The 21,810-nt window shown below is 39.1% G+C and overlaps 2 protein-coding genes across 30 annotated transcripts in view; one reads left to right on the top strand and one right to left on the bottom strand.

Annotated features, from left to right (window-relative positions):
* Positions 1-20,555, bottom strand: part of LOC109246166 (protein ALEX-like) — a 99,819-nt gene extending 79,264 nt beyond the window's left edge. Inside the window, exons 1-4 of the mRNA XM_053899157.1 lie at positions 20,522-20,555; positions 20,188-20,407; positions 19,701-20,132; positions 18,481-19,519 (exon numbers count right to left, since the gene is read on the bottom strand). Of these exons, the coding sequence (XP_053755132.1) occupies positions 18,790-19,519; positions 19,701-20,132; positions 20,188-20,407; positions 20,522-20,555 (1,416 nt within the window). The 3' untranslated portion in view covers positions 18,481-18,789. The remainder of the gene's footprint in view (positions 1-18,480; positions 19,520-19,700; positions 20,133-20,187; positions 20,408-20,521) is intronic.
* Positions 1-21,810, top strand: part of ADGRL2 (adhesion G protein-coupled receptor L2) — a 621,134-nt gene that overhangs the window by 414,380 nt on the left and 184,944 nt on the right. Inside the window, exon 1 of one of the 29 annotated variants that reach the window (XM_053893348.1) lies at positions 17,323-17,449. The exons of 23 other annotated variants lie outside the window; for them this stretch is intronic. The gene's annotated coding sequence lies outside the window, so the exon portion shown is untranslated. Of the gene's footprint in view, positions 1-17,322; positions 17,450-17,705; positions 17,723-17,896; positions 18,025-19,118; positions 19,236-19,325; positions 19,343-21,120; positions 21,136-21,810 lie in introns of those variants that run through there. 5 more of the 29 variants (XM_053893351.1, XM_053893347.1, XM_053893340.1 and 2 more) reach the window with 5 other exon arrangements.

The raw sequence follows: 21,810 nt of genomic DNA, 5'->3' as shown, positions 1-21,810 counted from the left end.
GTATTAGGATAATGATTTTAATGATTTAATCTGTTGGTTTCTGTGGGCTTTTTTCCCTCCTTCTTGTTCAAGAGATTTGCATTTTAAATTTAAATCTGTGGTGAAATGTGCTTACTTTGTCAAAGATTTACAACAAATTACAGGCTGCATCCCACAGAGGAGAGAGCCTGGGTTTTTTGGCAGCCCTGGGACCAGGATGATAATCCTTATTCTGTCACTCAGAGGATTCATGACAATACATCTCTTAACTTCTCTGACTTTAGTTTTCTCATCTGTTAAAGAGCTAAACATTCCTATATCTTAAAGTTGTGAGAATTGACACAGAAGGGCTCAATATCAGTGGTTATTTTTGTTTGTTTTTTAATTTGGTTTTCCTATATTTTTCTCCTCCTTCAGACTATGAGCTTCTTGATGGCAGACGGTACTTATTTATCTTTGTATTCCTGGAGTCTGGCACTCGATAGCTACACAGTATGTTTGTTGAATAAATTATTTACCAAGGTGAACAACAGTGGGTCTGAGGGCAGCAGCATTTGGGAAGTCAGTGTTTTTCCAACTCGACTGTTAAGAGCATGATGTTAAGTTTCATGAAGGTACTTCGGGCACTGCTCAAAGTAGAGAGGGTGTAGCTGAGTGAACTCTTGGCCTTCATGTTGCTTTAATCAGAGCATACATAATTGTTTCTTATTAACAGATCCAGGTTGCTATGCAAGATTGTTTCTAGACAAAAATGTTTTTCAGCTAAAAGAAAGTTGAAAGAAGATATGTAGGCTTTAGAGTCCCAAAGACACCTCTAATACTTATTTTACAAATTAACCTTCCTTTGTCAGAGTTGCCTCATTTCTCACAGAATTTGTAGCATTTCAGGTTGGTTATAGATGGGCAGGAAGGTATCACACGCACACCTGCCATTTCCCAATATTCAGCCAAGAATACCAAAGAGGATTCCACCTGGATCCAGGTGGCCATTTGTATCAGAAGCAGGTGCATGCAGACACAGCATACCTTGGCTTGGCTTTCCTCTTCCACTGGTTCCCTATGGGCCACACAGCTGCCAGAGGCACTACTGCCAGGGTTGAAAAACACAACTTTTAAAACTCAAACTTACTATCCTAGAAGCATTTATACTCTAGGCACTTCCACGTAAGAAAATTCTTACAGACACTGGTTCTCCCATGTTCTAGAACCAAACTAGCACGGACAAGAAAAACTCCTCTGGGCAAGATGGGGAAGAGCTGGAAAAGTCAGGGTCAAGGGTCCCTGAATAGTGTCTCTGCCTCCAGCTTCCGGTGTTCCTGTCTCTCTGGAGGTTTATTTTGAAGATTAAATAAAGTAAGGGTAACACTAAAATATTTAGCAATGTGTAAATGGTTGAGCTTGGGCACTAATAGATCAGAACAGATGCTGGTCATAAACTACCAGCAAGCCTTGCCCGTGCTTGCCAGCTGAATGCCAGCCCTGAAATAAAAGACCATTAAAATGTCTTCATGATATCTGTCACATAGAGATGGTACTTGATTAATGGTAATCCCGTCTACCCTGCTTCACAACTTCCTCTTGAACAAAATCCAGTAAAAACAAAATGGCAACTCCAAGAAGACATATCCCCAAAGAACCAGACAAGTCAGGTTTATTATTTTATGAATGTAACATATTAATAGATAATAAATTAATATATCAATTTCTCTTCACACCAATAATACCAAAATTCATTCTGTGCTCTACAGTAAAAATGGATATACTTTTAAAAAATAAATTGTACTAGGGATCCTGGGTGGCTCAGTCAGTTCAGCGCTTGACTCTTGATTTCGGCTCAGGTCATGATTCTAAGGTCATGGGATCGAGTCCTGCATTGGGGTCCGTGCTGAGTGTGAAGTCTGCTTAAAACTCTCTCTTTCCCTCCCTCCTTCCCTCCCTCCCTCTACCCTTCTCCCCTTCTTGTGTGCGCATGTTCTCTCGCTTTCTCTCTCTCTCAAAAAAATAATAATTGTAAACTATTCCCCAATGTAAACTATTCCCCAAGTTAGAATCCACCTGTGAACTAGTACTATATCTTAGTTATACGCATTGGGCCCATTGTCTCTTTCTTCCTTTATCATTTTCCCTACTAGGAATGGTTAATTCAGTAAATTTAGTTAGATTCTATCAGTTGCTTTAAGCCAATGTTTTCCAGAGGTTGGCATTGGAAAAGGAGAACACTACCAAAACCACCTGGGTCTTTTTCTCCACTCCCCAAAGTCCTCCCAGAGATTTCGATGGCTTCCTTCCTATTAAGAACATTCCAGAATGACTATTCAGAGTTTGCTATAACAGTTAGTCAATAACACTTGCATTTGACAGACTCAAAGTCAGGCAGGGACAAGAAAGCTTTATAATGAAAAGAAGGGAAGGCTTCAAGTAAGCACTGATTGTAAGCTGCTGTAATGGAGAAGCTAGACATGGGTTAACTAGAAGTGAGAGTCTTATATGGTGGTTTGGGAAGCACATTTGTCTTTTTCTAGTTGGTCTTGAGTTAGAAGCAGGATCAAAACACAGGGAAGCTGGCAGTCAGCAATCTAGTTCTGATCACTCTGGGTTGATTGCTGCAGAGGTTGTGGGTCAAAGTTCTATTGTCGTATTTGGTTTGAGTATTGTCTATTTGTATATTCAGTTTCTTAGACAATATGAACATATGTGTAGAAAACCTGGAGGAATTCATAAAAAAGCTCTAGAAAGAATGAGTTTAGCAAGGTCTCATGATATAAGGTCAGTGCATAAAAATTAATTCTATAGCTAAATCCATAGAGATAGAAATAAATTAGTGGTTGTCAGGGGCTGGAGGAAGGGTAATGAGGAGTGACTACTAACGGCTATGGGGTTTCTTTTTGGGGTGCCAAAGATGTTATAAAGTTATAAAGGGTGATGATTTCACAACCTTGTGAACATACTAAAACCACTGAACTATACTGTTTAAAAGGGTGAATTTTATTCTGTTAAATACATTATAAAAGCATTATAACTTTACTTATATAAACTGGCAATAAGCAACTGAAATTGAAAATGTAAAAAATATTATTGATAGGAGAGTCAAGAGATACGAAATACTAAGGGATAAGTTTAACAAACTATGTGCAAGACCTGTACACTGAAAACTGCAAATATCTCAGAGAGAAATTAAAGAAGACCTCAATAAATGGAGAAACATTCTATTAAAAAAAAAAAAAAGCATCTGCCAGAACGAACCACGGTAAGTATGTGCAGGAAACCTTAAGTAACTTAGCTTAGGAAAAATGTTGAACTAGCCTTTGTGGAGGGCACAACAGAGGGAAGAAAGAAGGACATCTTTGTAGCAGAGGCAAAACTGGATTGTATCAGCTTCAGTAGTGGAGAAGACAGGGCTGAGGGATGGGCCAGAAGTAGAGATGAGATGGGATGACAAGTAACTGACCAGTATCACCATTTAGTCAGGGTTCTCTCAGGTCTCAACATCAGGTCATGCATTTGCTGGGCAGTAGGAATCTTGTTAACAGCTAATCTTTGTGTGGCTGTTAGACTAAGCCAAATTTGAAGCTAGCATGCATATAGGCATGCCTTGCCTGTACTGATTTTCCTGCTTTTTACTTTTCAGTCTTTCTCTTTGCTTTATAATTCTTAGTTACTCTTACCACTTTTATTTCTATTTAATTGTAAATCTCCTTAAATTCTTTTTGGAATATGAAGGATTATAAACTAATAAGTAAAAATTAGGGTGCTAATAGACAACTGTCTTTAATTGTGTTTAGCTATTTCAGAGTATAATAAGCTTAACCAGATACTCTTCTAATGTTATGGATTTATGGAAAAAACTAAGCACTTTTGAATAAAAAAGAGTGAAAATCATAAGCTATGAACATAAAAGTGAATGGATTCTTTAAATTGTTAACTTAAAATAAAACAATCAAAACTACCAGCAACTGGGTGCCTGGGTGGCTCCGCTGGTTAAGCATTCACCTCTTGATTTCCGCTCAGGTCATGATCTCACGCTTTGGTTTGTGAGATAGAGTCCCAGGCTCTGCACTGGCAGTGAAGAGCCTGTTTGGAATTCTCTCTCCTCCTTTCTCTGCCTCTCCCCCATGCTCGCTCTTTCTGTCTCAAAATAAATAAATAGACTTAAAAAAAAAAAAAAAAACCACCAGCAACAACACTGGCATATATGTGATAAAATATTCTCATTATAAAGCTATAGTCAATATAAAGCTATATATTTCAAATTGTAGCTCTAAAATCTTTTGCTAGAATACAACCCAATATGTGAGAATATGTAAGAATTTTCAAAATTGTTTCACATCAGGTTGTACAGTTTTAGGCATCTATGCAGCAGCATTTTGAAAGTTGTCAGTGTTTTATGCTATTAATGGTACCAAAATAATAGCAAATATTTGAGGGCTGACTTACTACGTGCTAAGTACTACCTGTATTAATTCATACAGCCCTCACAACAACACTATAAAATACATGTAACTATGATTCCCATTTTATAAACAAGGAAAGAAAGAGTTAAAGATGACTCCATAACTTGCTCAAATTATAGAAGCCTGAACATGGTGGAGCTAGGGTCTGCTCTGGTGGTCTGATCCAAATTCTAAGCTTTTAGCTCGTGTTGCTTTTCTAAAACAATTTTTCAAACATCCTAAAATTAACATTAACTAAAGTTAAGTGAATCTACACTTTATGAGACCCTTTAGAGATCTTTTTCAACAGATCTTTTTCAAGATAAAGTAGAAGAAAAGGTTCTTCTTCAATATTGTTTTTATTTTTAAAAAGTAACATCTGTGGCTTTTTGAAAGGATATGTCAAATGCTTCAGTGGTGGCGTTTCAAAAACTTTTGCAGAGCAAAGTAATTTAAAATGGTATTTACCAAATTCTTGACTGTACCAAATTGCAGAATTTTAAGTAAGAAGTGAATATAAATCATTTCACCTAGGTATAGCCTCATGGTTATTAAGCATTAAGAAAAGAAATTCTACTTCTCCATGCCTGTGTTCTGTTAAGAGTCAATAATAATAATAATAAAAACATTTCATGCTTTTAGTATGGACACAGACTTAAGTTAATTTGCCAAATTAATTATCCAATTTTATGAATTGAATATGTCTTTTATCTTACAATTTGGCAGGAAAACTAAAAAGGGAAAGACGACAAAATTTTTGAAAAATAAATACTATGATTACTAGAAACAATTTTACTTTTGTTATTTAGAAGAGCTTTCCTTAGTGAAAAAAAAATTGAAAACTTCCAATATGAAGAAGATCCAATCATACATACCAATATCAGTTTCTAGGTGACATGGGAAATTATTTGTGATTTTCTTTTAAATGGTGTCTGTCTCAACAACTGACATATATAATTGTTCTAATAAAGCTTTAATGGTGAAGTTGTTTAGGTAAGTCTTTAATAAAATGATGTTTGCTCTGAAATAAAATTAAGAACAGTTAGTTTAAAATTTCAAGAGATGTACATAAGGACAGAAGTATTTCAGTAAGACTACTATAATAAGCACAAAGGCTCTTTTCAGAAAATATGTATTACTCAAGATTTTTCACTGATATGAAGGATATTATGCAAATGGTATAATTTATAGGAATTTTTAAAAACCAGTATGTTTAATACAGGTGATTCTCACTTTGTGGGGCTAGTTCATTATGATCATATTTCCCAGTTGACATACTTGCATAAAATTGAGTTATATTCATAAAGGAAAATGTTTTCACCTGTAATCACAATAAAAATTTGTATATGAAAATACAAAATATAAAATAAAATTAAGAATGATAATAATGGTACTAAAAATAAACACAAATAAGAAACATAACAATTTGGGATAATAAAAAAAATGTTTCTAACTCAGGTTAAGGAGATCATCTCAATTCTTAATAAATACCCTCTTTTGAAAAATATACCCTTAAAAAGACTACTTTTTGAACATATCTGAGACTATCAATTGCTTCCAGTATTTTTTAGTTAAGGGTTAGCTTGTTTGCTTTTGTGTTTAGCTGTTTCTGCTGTATTAGTGTGTCTTAATTATTTTTTTTAACTAGTAAGTCTTTTAAGCCATGTCTATTAATACTTAAAAGGTATTTGCTTCCATTGTTTCTTTGGTTGAAAAACACTGATTCCTTTTATGTGTCCTGCTTTGGCGAACTACACTTATGGGATATAAGGTCATACAAAAATAATCAAAATCATCATTTGCTACTGTCAAGTTACCTTGCCATGTAGGGAAATTGAACAGGTTACAGAAAGCAAAGAAAATGGAAGAGTAAACATCAGTGAAAGAGTGGTGGAAAGTATTGTCAAGTGAGGAGGAAAAGAGAAAACTGGTGAATAAATATAAGCAGAGACAGGATTGAGCTAACTGGTGAGCATGAGGGGGGGCAGCACTTAATTTCAGTATTGGGCTATGCGGTAAGTGCACAGATGGGGTAGCATATATGCAAATCCTTTGAACACAGTAAAGCACCATTACTACTACACGATACATTTCTTCATATCTTACAAAGTGTATAGACAGTGTAATTCAGCATTCACTCACATATAAGTTATTGACCACTGGAACTCAAAAATTTAAATGTCTATAGGAATGAGGAAGAAAAGTAAGTGAAGGGCAGTTGGGTTGAACATATAGTTCTCTAGATCTGTTTTTCTATTTCTCACTTTACAAAGATATGGGTGAAGGGTCACCTCGCGGGCTCAGTTTGGGGAGCATGCAGCTCTTGATCTCAGGGTCATGGGTTCAAGCCCCACATTGGGTGTAGAGATTAATTAATTAAAAAACAAAACAAAACAAAACAAAAACAAAGATGTGGGTGAAGATATATTTTACTTTCATTTAATGCCACTATTAAAGTAGAACACAAAACACTATTGCTGATTAGGTGATCCATGGCACATGATGTTTTGCCTTCATTTTGAGGAGGTCCCAGGGAATGGTGGAGAATGTGATACATGTTTTCATTAAAAGGGAAGGCCTCTCCGGCTGAATGTTGCTATGAGGTAACACCCATCCAATGTTGTTGGACCTTTCCATTTTTTTTCTCAGAAGCTGGAAATCCATGTTTTGACTGAAACCTCCTAATTTTTAAAACTTGACAAAAACAGATTAAAAACAAACAAAATACTATATGACTCAACATCTGTAAGGCCAATAAATTACATTTGTTGGCTAGATTTTATACAGATCAGTAGTTCGTGACCTCTTGTATGCTGTGCTAAGAGCTGGCATATAATGTTTAGTGAGATTTTAAGGAGCTTACTGTCTAGTGAGAGAGGAGTAAATCAATAAATACAATGATGTGTAATAAGTGCTATGATAATCAATGTTCATTTTTATGGTTCTCCAACACTCAAAAATTGCATATCATCAAAGAAAGAGAAAATAATATTCAGTATGATCTTCTTAGATGGCAAAGTACTATATAGTCACACATTTTGAAAAGAGTTTTAAAAAACTAGGAATGTGAACAAAAGAAATAGAATTTAAAGAAATAGAATTTCAACAAAAAAAGAGAACATCCTCCTTGGAAATTTTGATTAATTTACTCCTTAAGATAATATTAATAAAATTTGCTAGTGATTTCGCAGGAAAAAAAAATGGTTAAAATGTTATTTGGCTCTTGGATGTAGGGTTCCAGTCTTTGACTGCTTAGTGAATCATAAATGAACTCAGATGGAAATATGATACTTTCACCATAATGCATAAAATATCAGACGTTCTGTGTTTGAATAAAACCAAAATACCAGGGTATAAAATAATAACTCTTGAAAGGCTTCATGTAAGTCCTACTGATTCCAATTTCTGAAGTTCCCTAGGTTATATAAGTTGTTGGGACAGGAAAGTAGAAGGGAGAAAGCTTGTTCTAGGTAATACGGAACAGACGGCCAATTTTTCAATATCTCTGAATTCAAAAATTCAAAAGCATTAATTTACTGCCTTCCTTGAGCTGTTTCTTACCTCTCCAACACACACGCACACGAAGATAATGGTGCTAGATACTCCCTGGACAATTTGTCTGTATTTGTGATTCTCTTTACTTAAAAGCACACTCACACACATTGTTATTAAATTAATTTTTTTGAAAACACTCGAATTTTCATTGCAGTCACTAATTTGTAAAGACAGTAAAATATTTACATATGGTCTATAAAAATATTTCAGTAAGTTGACTAAACAAATGTGTTAAGTAAATTTATGTATGTGTGTTTATATGTACACTTGTAATAAGTATATTTGTATAAGATTTCTAGGTTATTTGACTTATAATACCCATATCAGCAAAGCAGTGTGGAATATTTGGATAAGAAGTAGCCTTATTATTGAACTAAATATTATAGTAGTATTCATGATTATAGGATTCTGACTCATATATTCCATAAATACTTTTTAATAACCAACTACAGCTCAGGTCCTTTGCCAGACACTGAAGGGGACACTGTTCTTTAAAAATCTGAGACTGGGTAAAGTGTTTCAAAAATTACTTCATCTGATTGGTGTGTACCATTCTGAACAGTATAATATTACTTCCTATATAGACGCTTGGAGGTATTTTGGAAGCCATTTATACGTCTCCATATAAGAATGTGGGCAGGGAGAGAGATGCTTCCAGAGAGGATGTTCCTGATAGGACTTTTAGTCATGTAATGAACTTTTATTTTATTTTTTAATGTTTATTTACTTATTTTGAGAGAGAGAGAGCGAAAGAAAGAGAGCACACATAGGGGAGGGGAAGAAAGAGAGGGAGAGAGAGAATCGCAAGTAGTCTCCACGCTGTCAGCACAGAGTTCAGCCTCAGGCTTGATCTCGTGAACTGTGAGGTCATGACCTGAGCCAAAATCAAGAGGGGGACGCTTAACCGACTGAGCCACCCAGGCTTCCTGCATATAATGAACTTTTAAAAGACTGTTGTCTCCCCAAGAGTTCATGATGCTACATTGCTCTAACAAAGGCCTTTAACAGTTCTATTAGTCCACTGAGAGCTTTGCATACCTCCTTCCTAAGGTTTGAGTATTGTGGGTGATGGGAATAAAACCGTAGTATCATAGATGGGTATATGGATGGTTAGGTGAGGGAGAAAAGGACTGGAGAAGATAGAGACTTCACATTTTACTAAGTGCCACAAACATAGATTGAGATTTCAATATGCATAAAATTAGGACCTCTCTGGTAAATAAAGCTAAAAGAAATTTGTTGAAAGGACGGGTCACAAAATTGAAATAAAACCTGAATGAACTCACCAAAACCTAATAGAATGGAGAGGGGTACAGTATCACAAAGGAAAAACTGGATGAAGTTTCCAAAAGAAAGATGACTAGAAAGTAAAGACAACACACATATATCTCTCCTGTTTTGTTCTGTGTAGGAGATAGTTAAGTGAAAGCTTATTTTCCTGAATGTTTAAAAATAAAATTGGGGAGAAACTTTTATAAACTTATTCTATAACCTCACCAAATCTGGGGAAATGTTCCATCATTTTCATTATTTTTGTGAGTAAGAAATGCATCTTCAGGGGAAAAAAGAACAATAAGATCTATTTGAGAGAAAATTTTGTGAAGTAATAGTCTATGAAGAAATAGTCTATGGTTAAAATTCCTGAATGCCGTGCGTATTAAGCATATAATATAAACCTTTATGTCCCAATTAGCTTTGTGTATTTGCTTATACATTTTGGTGTATATTCTTATTTATTTTCCATGGGTATTTGCCCTTTGTTTCCACAGATGATTTATTTCTCTGGGGAAGGAGCATGTTTACCCCTTTCCACTACCACCTAGAGCACTGAATTGAGGAAGTTTTCTAGGAGTGTTGAATAATTGCCTTTATTATCCCCACATTGGAAAAACTATGTCAGCCTGCAATCTCAGTAAAAATGCCAAATTAACAACGAGTATCAAAAATAATGTGCACATTTCTCTGACATTAAACCACCCTGTTGTACCAAACGCAGCACAAATGGCCCTCCAACAGGGGTCCCGTGCAAACAGTAGATGATCAAAGAACACGTCAGCAGCAACACCAAGTCACGCTGGTGGTGTCAAGGACAATGTATTCTGAATTCTATTTCGTATTTCTTCTGTGATATTGTGCCAGGACACAAATATATATACACAGATATATACATATAGATGTGCATATATATTTTACAGAATTTAAATAATTCATTCAGATAAATTATTTAAATGATTTAAAAATTCCTTTGTCAAACAGATTAATGGAACCTTGTTATTCAAAAGATAAATCATTTTATATGAAGTGGCAAAGACTTCAAGGGCTAATAAAGGTTTTATGAGAGATAAACTTTTAATGAATTGATACTTTTGCATGTACTTATTTTCTATATACATAAATATACACACAGATGCTTACACTGTTTTTCATATCAACATCAACATCTCTGACTTTTAAGGAAATAGTATTCACAGCGTTTAAAATAAAGTGTTTTTACAGATTTGATTTTTAGGAGCTGATAGATTATAATTCACCAAGCAAAGTAGAAGGAGGTTTAAATAAATAGTGTAAACGTTATAATCTGTGTAATGAGAACAATTTTATATATGTCATTTTCTAGGGTTTGCAATGTATTTAGCACGTATGTCCTTTTGCTGCACAGGTCTTAATCAGAAAGATGCTTTACTCTAGAAAATTATGGTGAACTAGTATTTGTATAATAAGACCCTAAGACCCTGGGAAGCATTTTTAAGGATTTTTATGAAGCCCAGTCCACTTTCTTCAGCTAAATTTTGGCATAGTTTCAATTTGAGACTCCAGTGAAATTCAATTGGTTTATTTTATAATTAAAAACAAGAAAATCATAGTAACAAAAATATATAATATATAGCGCTCATGTTTATAATAGAAACATCCATAAAGAAAGAAACATGTTCTAACTTTTCTCATTACTCCAAAGAGAATTGCATCTTTAATCACACAAAGCACAACTGCTTTCTAATTTTGTTTAAAGTGTTTCAATACTTACAAAACCCAGATCAGGTTATTATAAATCTAGAGCAAATTAGAATCATTGGCCTCTGCTCAGCTCTATGTAAGGGTTCTATGTAAATCATAAATTTAATGGCATACTAAGACACACATCTGTTTCAGTTTTGTAGAAGTTAATAATCTAACTATAGAGTATTTAAACACTTCTTTCATTAACTGGAAAATTGAGGTAAAGATAGACTTCCCTTAGTTAGTTACAAGGTGTAATATTTTACCTCCAAATTTTGATAAACTATAAATTTACCTATGTAGTTACAGGTAATTTTCTAAATATTCAATCTAGTATCTATTTTTGACATTACATGATTCCTTCCTATATAAGAATATTCAATATAAACAAATAGGCTAGCATTATCATCTCAAATCTACATCTGCATAAAATATTTTGATTTATATATATCATATCTTAACTCATTTTACAAGAGGGCACTGGAGAGAAAGTAAATATTGAGTAATTATATGAAATGTCAAAATTCATTCTTTTAAATATTTTTCAGATTCCTTATGTGATTACCCATAGTTTATTTTTAAATGATAAATGATTGTCTTCTGGGGATCCATATTATTTAAAAATAGTTTACATTCTTGAATCCTCAAACATTTACGTTTTATAGCTAGCATTCTTGCTCAACCTTTCTCTAATTTTATTTTAACAAATTATAAATATTTTTTCATGTTTATTTCCGTGACCTCTTTCTTGGAGACATGCTACTTCACATATAGCAGTAATCCAGTATTATAATGAATTATTGTGTTTCAATTATCATTAGATAATAAACAGGAAATTAGTTTTTCTTGTAGTGTATTCTACATTATCTGAACAATGAAATATATGTGGTTTGAATTTGGGTCATTAATTCAGGTGGTAAGGACATAGTTCTAATTAAATTGGTGTCATAAATTACATTCCCATAATGAAGGGGGGCACTCTTTTAATGCACTAGAAGAGTTATTTGTAGATATGTGATTTTGGTAACCAGGACAGTTGGATAGGAGGTGGATGGTTGAGAGCAACACACCTCCATCACTGAAACAAAGCCATTCAAAGAATATATTGTCCAGGTGACCATTCAGCAATGTCTTTTTATTGTGGAATAGCTGGAGAGGTTATGTGTTTTTATTTTTTAACCTCAAACAAAAATTTTTCATTGAATATAGCTCAACAAGACCTTATCATTTCCAAATCATTTCAGTATCCCTTTGCAATGTAAGTGACATTTTAGTATGATTCTAAATTTGGATGCTAATTTTAAAGAAAACGAATTCTTTTCTGATGCTCTTTTACTTATCAAAAAACATGTGCCTATTACATCATTGTTTGGTCTGGGTCCTAAGTGATTGATTTCATAGTGACCTTAAGAATGCACTGTAATGAGCTGCAATAAGTTGAAACTTAATTATAAAGATTTAAATTATTCTTGAAAACAGAGATGGCAACATTTTATTATCTTATCAAGAAACTATGATGAAAGCTAGGTTTAGAAGAAAAATCTTTGCAAATTGCTATTCTATTTTCCACGTGCATAGACAAATTTATGGTTATTAAAATAATATGCAACAAGGAGAGGCCTTTAAAAAATAAAGCAGATAAGTGGAGTTAAAAAAAATAACTATCATATTAGAAAACAAAATAATGAAAAATATTAGTAACAGGTAATTATACAAGCAGAGGATCAACTAAAGTCAAGGTCAAACATCTCACATTACACAATTTTACACTATAAAATTTTTTCAAAACTGAAACAAAATAATTTTTATGCTTAAAAAGTACTAAGATCATAGATTAGAATTATTACTATTTCATGCTTTTTAAGATAATTATGTTTTCTAATATGAAAATGTTAGAAGTGTTATATAATTGTATCTTTGACTGACTTTCTACAATGCCAAGAAGGCATTTGTGAATTTGTTTCCTGACTCCTAAAAGCCTTTTTGAAGTTTGCTGTGCTACAATGAACTATGACGTGAATAATCAAAGTCATTCTCAGAGACACTAAAAATTCAATTTGGACTTCGGTGAAATTGCTATTTGGTTACCTTTGAGGGTTTAGATTCAGGAGAGTGGAGTTGCCTCTACTATTAACCATTGCCTAGCTTTTGTTCTCACCCAAGCACTGCATGTTTGCTTCACCAAGAACTGCCCATTCAAATGTCTTACATTCAAAACAGAGGTGTGATTTTGGTTACTCTTAGTTTAACTTCAATATATAGTTTTTTAATTTAAAGAAATTTCATCTATATTGTTGATAGAGGTTTTCTGTGTGTATTAAAAAGCGATTGGGGAGGCTATTTTTAAACTGTGGACTTTAATAAAATATTTGGTTGTATGATGAACAAAATAGTTATTACATGAAGTTATAGACTTTTTTGTATAAAATGAATGCTCTTATCGGTATACTTCAAGGTTTGACAGAAACATTGATAGAAGAAGGCCTATAAGACCCAATTATAGAAAATCCTCAAAGTGCAGAGATCAACAAGAGTTATGGGAACAATCTACGGGAAAGAAAGACTAACTTAGAGTTGTGTAAGATTCAGTGAAACAATGATTATGTAGGACATCTTTTTTAATTTGCTTACTTTGGAGTATCATAATGACAACAGCATAAAATTTTTACAATCTTTAATATACCATCATACATATAAACACTCTAGGTGCACAGAGTCATTCTACCAGTTGTATTGGTGGATTTAAAAAAATTAATTATAAAATGATAAGTATTCAATAATATATGTGATTATATACTTCCAAATAATATCATTAAGCACAGTTTACCACACATGATCAGATGCATACCATAGTTGAAATGTTTGGAAACTGCATCTCTACATTTTAGATGGAGCTTGGGTTTCTTGGACAAAGATTTACTCAGCCTGAAGAGAGCTGGGAGAATAGTTAAACTTATTGGCTTTGCCAAATGGTTTCATATGTTTCTGCTCTCATGGAAAATGAGTTTTGATTTCTTTTCAGACTACATGCATGGCAAAGTTAAAATGAAAAACAAAGCCAGCAACTTTCAACCAGTTCTAGTTAAGTTTGGTATTCACATATTGGCTTTGATCTGCTCTAGACCTTTAAAAGATTTATTTTCTAGAGTAGGAGAGCTAGTTTCAGCACTAAGCATCACTGAACAGTAATGATAAAGAAACAGGAATTGGTTAACTTTAGGGTGAAATCTAGCTAATTTTATTTCCGTTCCTGTATTAGAAGTTAGACCAGTTTCACCTGTTACTTGTTTACTTATGTGTTTTGTTTTACAACTCTCACAGCGCTCTTACCACAGGCAAAAACATACTCCCCATAACGAATACGCCTACTCTCATTAATAGTTCTCTATTCCTGTGTAGCTCAAACTTACAGTTTTTGGCCCAGTATCAAGGCCCCAATCCCCCCCCAGTCCACCCAAGTCCACCTCCACGTTGCCCTTTTTAGAACTGCCTTATCTATATCCAAGTTTGCCGAGTGGGGTCGGAAGAAGTTAACTTACTGTGTTCTACTGGTTTGTACTCATCACAATATTCTAATGCCCATTTTCATACTTCTTCAGATTCTCTAATTTGGTACCCAAACTTGTTATTCATACTTGTATTTAGACAAGTACCTCATCATTTTCCTTTAAACAAAGGTACTTGGATGGTAATAGCTTTAAAAATTAGCATAATTTCTCTATCAGAAGTATGTGAATACATAGAATAAAATAATCTTTAGTTTCTTAAAGTTGCTTAAATTAAAAACATGAGTTTCTACAGTTGGAAAAAACATATATGGTTAAAATGTTTGAAGCCCATCAATCTCTCTAACCACATAAGCTAACGAGTTCCTTCTGTTTTCTTTGAATGAAATCACCATGAGTGGTTAGATGTTGATTTAACATAAAACAAATGGAAATGGGTGTTTCCTTTGTCCTTTGCAGAATTTATTTTTTAAAACAATTAGCAAGTATTGTATTATGAATAAGTCAATGATTTTGCCATTACTTAAATAATAATATAGATTGAGTAGTTAAATTGATTGGATTTTAGAGAATGCATAATATCCTCCGACTTCCCTTAACTTGCTAACATCTGCAGACATTATTAAGCTTCTCATTTCATTTTTGTCTACCATAACACCTGTATTGTTATAAATTATGTTTTGAATTGTCATGAAGTGTCAGGCAAATTACGTTTTCTGGATGTGTATGTGTCATTTAAGTGTTCCTTTGTAATGGCAGGTTTGTGGCTAACAGCTTAATCTTGAATATATCAATGCAATTAAAATCCCTTTTTCCATTCTTTTTTGTGGATACAAAGAAGGTTGAAGCATTATTATGTGTAAAATGCAAGGAAATAATTAAAAATTCTTTAATATTTAAAACATCCTAGAGAAGGGATACATTTAGCTGTAATTTTAAAAACATAGCCAGCTTATAATATTCTTAGGAAAAACGCTGAACCCTTTGAACTCTACAAAATATACGTCCTACTGAATTAAAATTAAAAACCTGTATGACGCATTTTCCACTCCCTATAGTTCCGACAATTTCTGCCCCTTCTATGCACCCTCCTTGTTTTTGTGATGTAGCCTCTTCAGAAACATAGTGGAGAGTGACTCACTTAGGTCCCAAGCATCAAAGAATGTCAGACCTATGAAATGTAGACAGTGGGTTCTTCCAGAAATTCCTTCTGAGAGAGTTAAATAAATAAGTAAATGAGCCAACATATGGCCTGCTTGATTCAGTCAAAAAATTCTATTGATTACTTTCTAAGCTCACTAAATAAAAACTTCAGTCCAGGTTTTGCCTCCCAAAAGAAAATAGGATTAGACTGATCTATGCACTCATTGGGGCTTCTTGTGAATCATGCCCAGATGAGTGAAAAACCTTCACAGATGAACAAAAGAAAGGGCTAACATTTTTCAGTAAATGTGGATTATTATTAACTTGACATACTTGGCTTATAATCTTGAATAAAACAATTTTAAATTCCAGAAAAGATGATATAAATGACCCCTGAGGTCTGAGAATTTTATAATTCTGCCTCTTTTCAACTAAAGTAGCCTGGTTTAATTTTCCTAGGTAGGTCTGTTGTATGTATAATTTTGACAGATTTTAAAATCTTAGGTACATAGTAAGGTTTCACACCATCTCTGCATGTGTTTTTTTTTCCCCCCAGACTAGCTTGTATCCTGCGTCGATAATATTTGAATTATGTTATCTAAGAAATTCCAAATGGGAGTGTTTATGTAGTTTAAAGTACAAATGCTCTGAGTAGCTCCTCTTATCTTTTGGAATAGTGAGATTATTTAAACATCTATACATTAAGTAGAAACAAATTTGATCATCAAGGATTCTTGTTTTGAGAAGTATAATGAATCAACCAAAAGAGTATGTTTCAGTTATTTGCACATGTGTACTTTTAACTTATGATTTTTTTACAAGCTGAGAACAAACTTGACCAATAGCTGGATTTACTTTAGCACTGCAAATATCTGGCTTTGTGACAAAATACTGATAGGTATTTAGAGTCTTCAAGTCTTTTGAACGATCTGCTGTTGACATTTTAATAACATTGTTGTTTGAAATGATTTCTGAAGTATGATGACTGCAACATACCCGCAGCAACAAAAAGTACATAGTTTCTGAAAGCAAAGAAGCTCAAGTTTCATCCTATTTTCTAGAGGTTTTAAATCTTGATGAATCAGTTTTTCTTGAAAACCAATGCAAACACGTTTCTTTAATTGATGGCTGCATTCATTAGTAGTATCAGTGACTGAGAAATACATCTGAAAACTTAATGGCTTTCAGCTTAGAGATTTTATAATTCAAAAGAAAAAAAAAACAGTTTTGATTTTCATCGTATGCAGAGGACACTTAAACTGGTTTTAAAATATTTTTCAAGCGTGATTTGTCCCGTCGTGGTTTGTTCCCTTAAGCTCAGGTCCATCGTGGGAGCTGCCTGGCTGTTTGCTGACAACACTACCAACAGAGAAGTGGCAAGGAAGTGTGGTCGGAGGACAAGAGCAAAAGCAGTTTCAATGTAAGGAAATGAGGGTAACAGACCTAACAGCACGATGAATGCACTTGCGAGTAAAGAGCCTTGTAGTCTCCTTTCCTTCCTTTGCTTATCCTGGTGGGTTTAATCAAAAACAAACAAAACGCTCTTGTGAAATATAGTCAATAAAGTCAAAGTTTGGCTAGGTCTGTGTAACTACAAAGAAAAAGTCTCCGCAATTTTTAAAAATGTAACTTTCATTAACGAGCGCGCCGGAAATCTCAGGTATCAAAGACGCATTAACCCTGGAGCGTCCCCCGCGCGCCGCAGCCGGACGGAGGCAACCGCGGCGAACAGACGTTCTTTTCTCCTCGGAGCAGTCACACAAAAGGAGGGCTGCGGAAACTAAAAGTTTCGAAGCCTCCGGCTCGCTGCGTGGAGAAAAGAGAAAACCTGGAGACGGGGTGGGTAAAAGACGCATCCTGGGCGCCTCTCCGAAGTGCAGGCAAGGAGAAAGCTCCGGGGCCTACAGGGAAGAGGGGAGGCCCCCCCACCCCCCTCGAGCCGCTAGCCAGCCCCCTGCGCCCTGCCTCGGAGACCCGAGCGCCGCGCTCCGCCGCGCTCTCCCAAATACCCTTCACCCGGTTCCAGAAATAAAATAAATGTTTTTAAAGTGCGTGTGTGTGGACAGGATGGAGAGCGCGCGCCGGAGGAGCGCGCGGAGGACCAAGCGCGCAGTGAGTGGAGTTTGGGGGCTGGGGGTCGGGGTTGAATGGGTGTGTTGACGGGGCGGGGGGAGGCTGGATGCGGAGGCCCGGGACTGAGGGCGGGGAGGGGGGGTGGCGAGCCGACGGGGAGGCAGAGGAGGGGCTCCAGCAGCCGCAGGCCGCCTCCAGGGCGCGTTCCGAGGCCGAGTGCGCGCGTCCCTTGCCGCCGCTGCCCGGACAGCCCTGCGGCCGCCCCGCCGGCGGAGCCGGGGCCGGCCTGTGCTCTGGCGGCTGCTTGGCCACCGCCGCCGCCACTCGAACAGCTCGAGCCCGTGAGTGTCCCCTTTCGCTCCCCTCCCCCCTCCTCGGGCGCACCGCCGCCGCAGCTGCTCAAATGGAGTGGAAAATGGCCATTGGGCGGCAATGAGTTATAGATTATCTGCTCCACGTTTTGTACTTAGCTGCCTGTAATCTTCTTTAGAGTTTGCCTGAGCCCCTTGCTGGAAAAATCAGGAGGGAGAGATTTGTCCTTTGCCGCTGTACACGCTAATATGTTTATATGATTAGTCGGACTCGGGGAGGGGGGGTAGGTAGGTGGGGATTTGGGGAGGAGGAGGAGGAGGAGGCTGGAGGTGACTCCAGTTCAGCCCTCGTCGAGAGTCTGTGTCAGGACTTCGCGCTCCCCCGTCTCTCTCCCTCTCTCCCTCTCTCTCCCTCTCTCTCCCTCTCACTCTCTCTCCGCTCACACACACACTCGCAGAGGTGCCGGAGCGAAATCGGGAGCTTACCGGAGAATTCCTTGGGATTGTTGGGGGGCAGCTCCCCTCCGTAGCTGTGCGTGGCGTGGCTCTTCCGTGCACCTCCCTGCTTCCCCGAGCCCGTGTCCTCGCCTTCTGCTTTTCGTGGGGCAGCGGCCACCGCTCAGCCTCGGCCCGGAGTCCCGAAATGTGAGGAGGGGCCGCCGCTGCCTCCCGCCCCAGGCCGCAGGGTCGGCGCGAGGGATGCCAGTGCGGCCGGCGCGGACGGCGGGCTGAGGGGCTTCGCCTGACAAACTGAGTTGGCCTCGCGCCGCCGGCGTCTGCCCGCCCCTCCCGCGGCTACCGCTCCGAGGGGACTCCCAAGTCTGCGCACCTCTGTCGGGCTTTTACCTCCGCCACCCCTTTCGCTCTGATTGCCGAATTTTTGATTTTGCTAAGGGAGCGTTCGGTTTGGGGGTGTGTGCGCGTGTGTAAAGGACCCCTCTCGCGGAGCGGCGTGTGGGAAACTGCGGGAAAATGTTGACCTAACCCCAGGAGCCGCCCGGCGCTGGCTGCTTGGCTGGAGGAGGCGGCGGCGGCGGCCGAGCAGGAGGACGCGCCGAGCAGCGGCGCCGCGTCCGGCCGGCGAGCCGCGGCGCTGCCTCCGGCGCGGACTCGGCGGCCGGCGACCCGCGCGCGGCCGGCCTCGGCCCTCACCGGCCGGGGTCGCCGCAGCCCTCTGCTCCTCTCCCCGCGCGGCCCCCCGCGCCAGACGGCCCGCCCCCGGGGCGCGCTCGCAGACCGAGGTAAGAGCCGCAGGAGCGAACAATGTGCCTCTGTGCCGGGCTTCGGAGACCTGTTTGCTTTGCGCCTCCTGCCCGGGGGTGGATGCTGGAGGTGGAGGGAGCCGCGGGTGAGTTGGGGCTCGGCTGTTTGTTTATGTTCGGCCGGGCGGAGGGGGAGACTCGCGCTCGCTCTTGCTGCTCCCCCCCTCCCCCCACCTCCTCTCCTCGGAAATCGATACGCAGAACTCCAGTCCCGTCCAGCCAGCCTCTCCTTTTCTCGGGGAGGTGTTGTAACGCTCTCTAGGCTTCAGTCTGTTTGCAGGGGGGCGTCAGGGGAGTAGGATTGGTTTATGCATTTTTTGATTTTCTGAAAGCTTGGGTCGGGAGGTGCCGCTCGCCCTTTTACAGCCCGTCTGGGGCGGGAGATGTGGGGCGCGCCCTCTGCGGGGCCGCTCTGCTCGGGGTGCGGGGCCCAGTCCCCCCCACCGCCCCGCCCGCTGCAGACCTGTCCCGGGCTGTAAGTGGAGCCCGCAGGCCGGGCGCCGGGAGCTAGTTCGGGGGAAGTGGGCGGTGGGGGGAGGGACCGGGTCAGTTGTTGAGGGGTGTTGTTTCTTCTCGTCGGTGGTTAGGTGGTGTGGAGAGGTGAGGATGACAGCAAAGCGCAGCCAGATGTGGCCAGGCCGGCGCGGGTGCTGGCAACGATTAGGGGCGGCCCCGCGGGGCGGGCGGGTGACGGGGGCCGGCACCCGGCGGGCCCTGGGGAGGGCAGAGAGCCTCCCGGACCCGCAGTGAGAGGGCAGCAGCGGGCCGCTCTGGGCCTGCGGGAGAAGTTGCCGGCTGTGGGCCCCTGGGGTGGCTGTGGGGTTGGGAATCTCGGGAAGCTTGGTTTGTAGGATGGGGGTGCCGAGTGGGGATCCGCTGGGAGGAAGAGGCGTGGGAGGAGCGCGAGGAAAGGGGAGACCCCCGGGCTAACCGAGCGTGGGCTCCTTGATTGGCTGGTGCGACCCGACCCCTCTGGTAGGGAGGCGAGGGCGGGCAAAGCGACAAAAGCGTCCTAGCAGTGGGGAGGCACGCTTGCAGGAGTCGTTCGCTTGGGATCAGTAAAGTTTGTTCCTTTCGCCAAACTGCGGGGCTGGGGTTAGGGAAAATCGCTGGAAGCTTTACTTTGTGCCCAAAGTGACGCTGATCGGAGGCTAAGGAACGTATGTCTTTCGCGTATTTTTTTTTTTTTTTTTTTTTTTAATCCTCTGCTCACTCCGTCCTCTAAAAGCATAGTTGGAGGGACAGGTCCTGCGGTGTCCGTCTACTTTCCTGGTCTTCTATGGACTCCTCCCCCCTCATCCTTTCCCCCCTTCCCGGGCCCTCTCATTCCGTTCTTCCTGATGCAAACTGTGTCGTCTCGGATTCAGACCGAGGAAATGTTTTCCTCCTGTTTCTTGAAAGGTGTCAGGCTGCTTAGCAGCTCCTCCAAGCAGCCTGGGAGCGTCTGAGCCGCAGCCACCAACCATATGGTTTCCGTTACAAAGGCCGGGTTCTAAGGCACTCTTCTCCCCACCCCCTCCCCAATTCTTACATTTTCTTCTGCAGCCTTTACAGTTTGTGTACTTCTCTCTTCCTCTTTCCAGAGGCGTATATTTAACGGGCGCTGTTGGTTCATTCATTTCCCTTGTCAGTGTTTGTGTCTGGAACGGGCCCCACCGAGTTTGCCCTTTGCTCAAGTCTAGTTGCACAATGAAAAAAAGTCACATCCGTTTGGTAAATAATTGCCTGTTGGGATGTCTCTTACTAAATCAAGTCTGATCTTGGGCAAACCTTAAAGGATGGGTACTAAAGAGGCAATATGCGTCCATAGCAGAAAAATAGAATGGTTTGTGAAGCGTCTTAAGCAAAATTCCAAGTTGTTATGGGACTCTTCACCTAGGTAAGAAGGTAACTTTGAAACTTTAAATTTAGCCTCTTTATAATACTTGGAAAACCTTACGGAAGAAAATCCACTTCTGTTCAGGTGTGTTGTGGAACTTTTTGTTGTCCCTCCCTCCACTTTCCAGGAAATTTATGCATGATAGAGAGAATACTGCAGAACAAATGTTCTGTTGTTTAGTTCCTTCAGACATTCCGATTCTCTCCTTTTGTTGCTTGCCTCTAAAAGAGGTGCCATTTCACATCATTCTGCACAAATTGTTTGAATTAATGCAAGTGTGAATTCTTACCGTTTGAAGGGGACTATTAGCATATCAAAGGTTTCTTAGCTTCAGCTCAATTGAGAAAACTTCAGCCTGTCTTCCATTTGCTTCCAAGCAGAGGCCCAAAGGGCAATGAGAATTGTAAAGGGTAAAAATAGGGAGGTGGATTCAGGCTGTGTTTCTGAACTTTCACTGTTTTGTAATTATGTGAGCGAAAAACATTGTCTATTGCTGTGGAGCCCTTGCAAATGGCAAGACAATTATTTTCCATTGATAAATGGTTTGTTCCTAGAAAAAGGGTGACCTTTTATTTTATGATAGTCACTGTTGCCTGTCTTTTGGGGTCCCTTCAGTGGAAGAGACTGAGAAAGCTTTTCCTTCTAACTTAATACTTTCCTAGGGCCTACACTTTG

Source organism: Panthera pardus, unplaced genomic scaffold, assembly GCF_024362965.1.
Source record: "Panthera pardus isolate Hobbes unplaced genomic scaffold, ASM2436296v1 HiC_scaffold_11, whole genome shotgun sequence".
NCBI classification, from domain to species: domain Eukaryota; kingdom Metazoa; phylum Chordata; class Mammalia; order Carnivora; family Felidae; genus Panthera; species Panthera pardus.
This window is presented reverse-complemented; position numbering and strand designations above follow the sequence as displayed.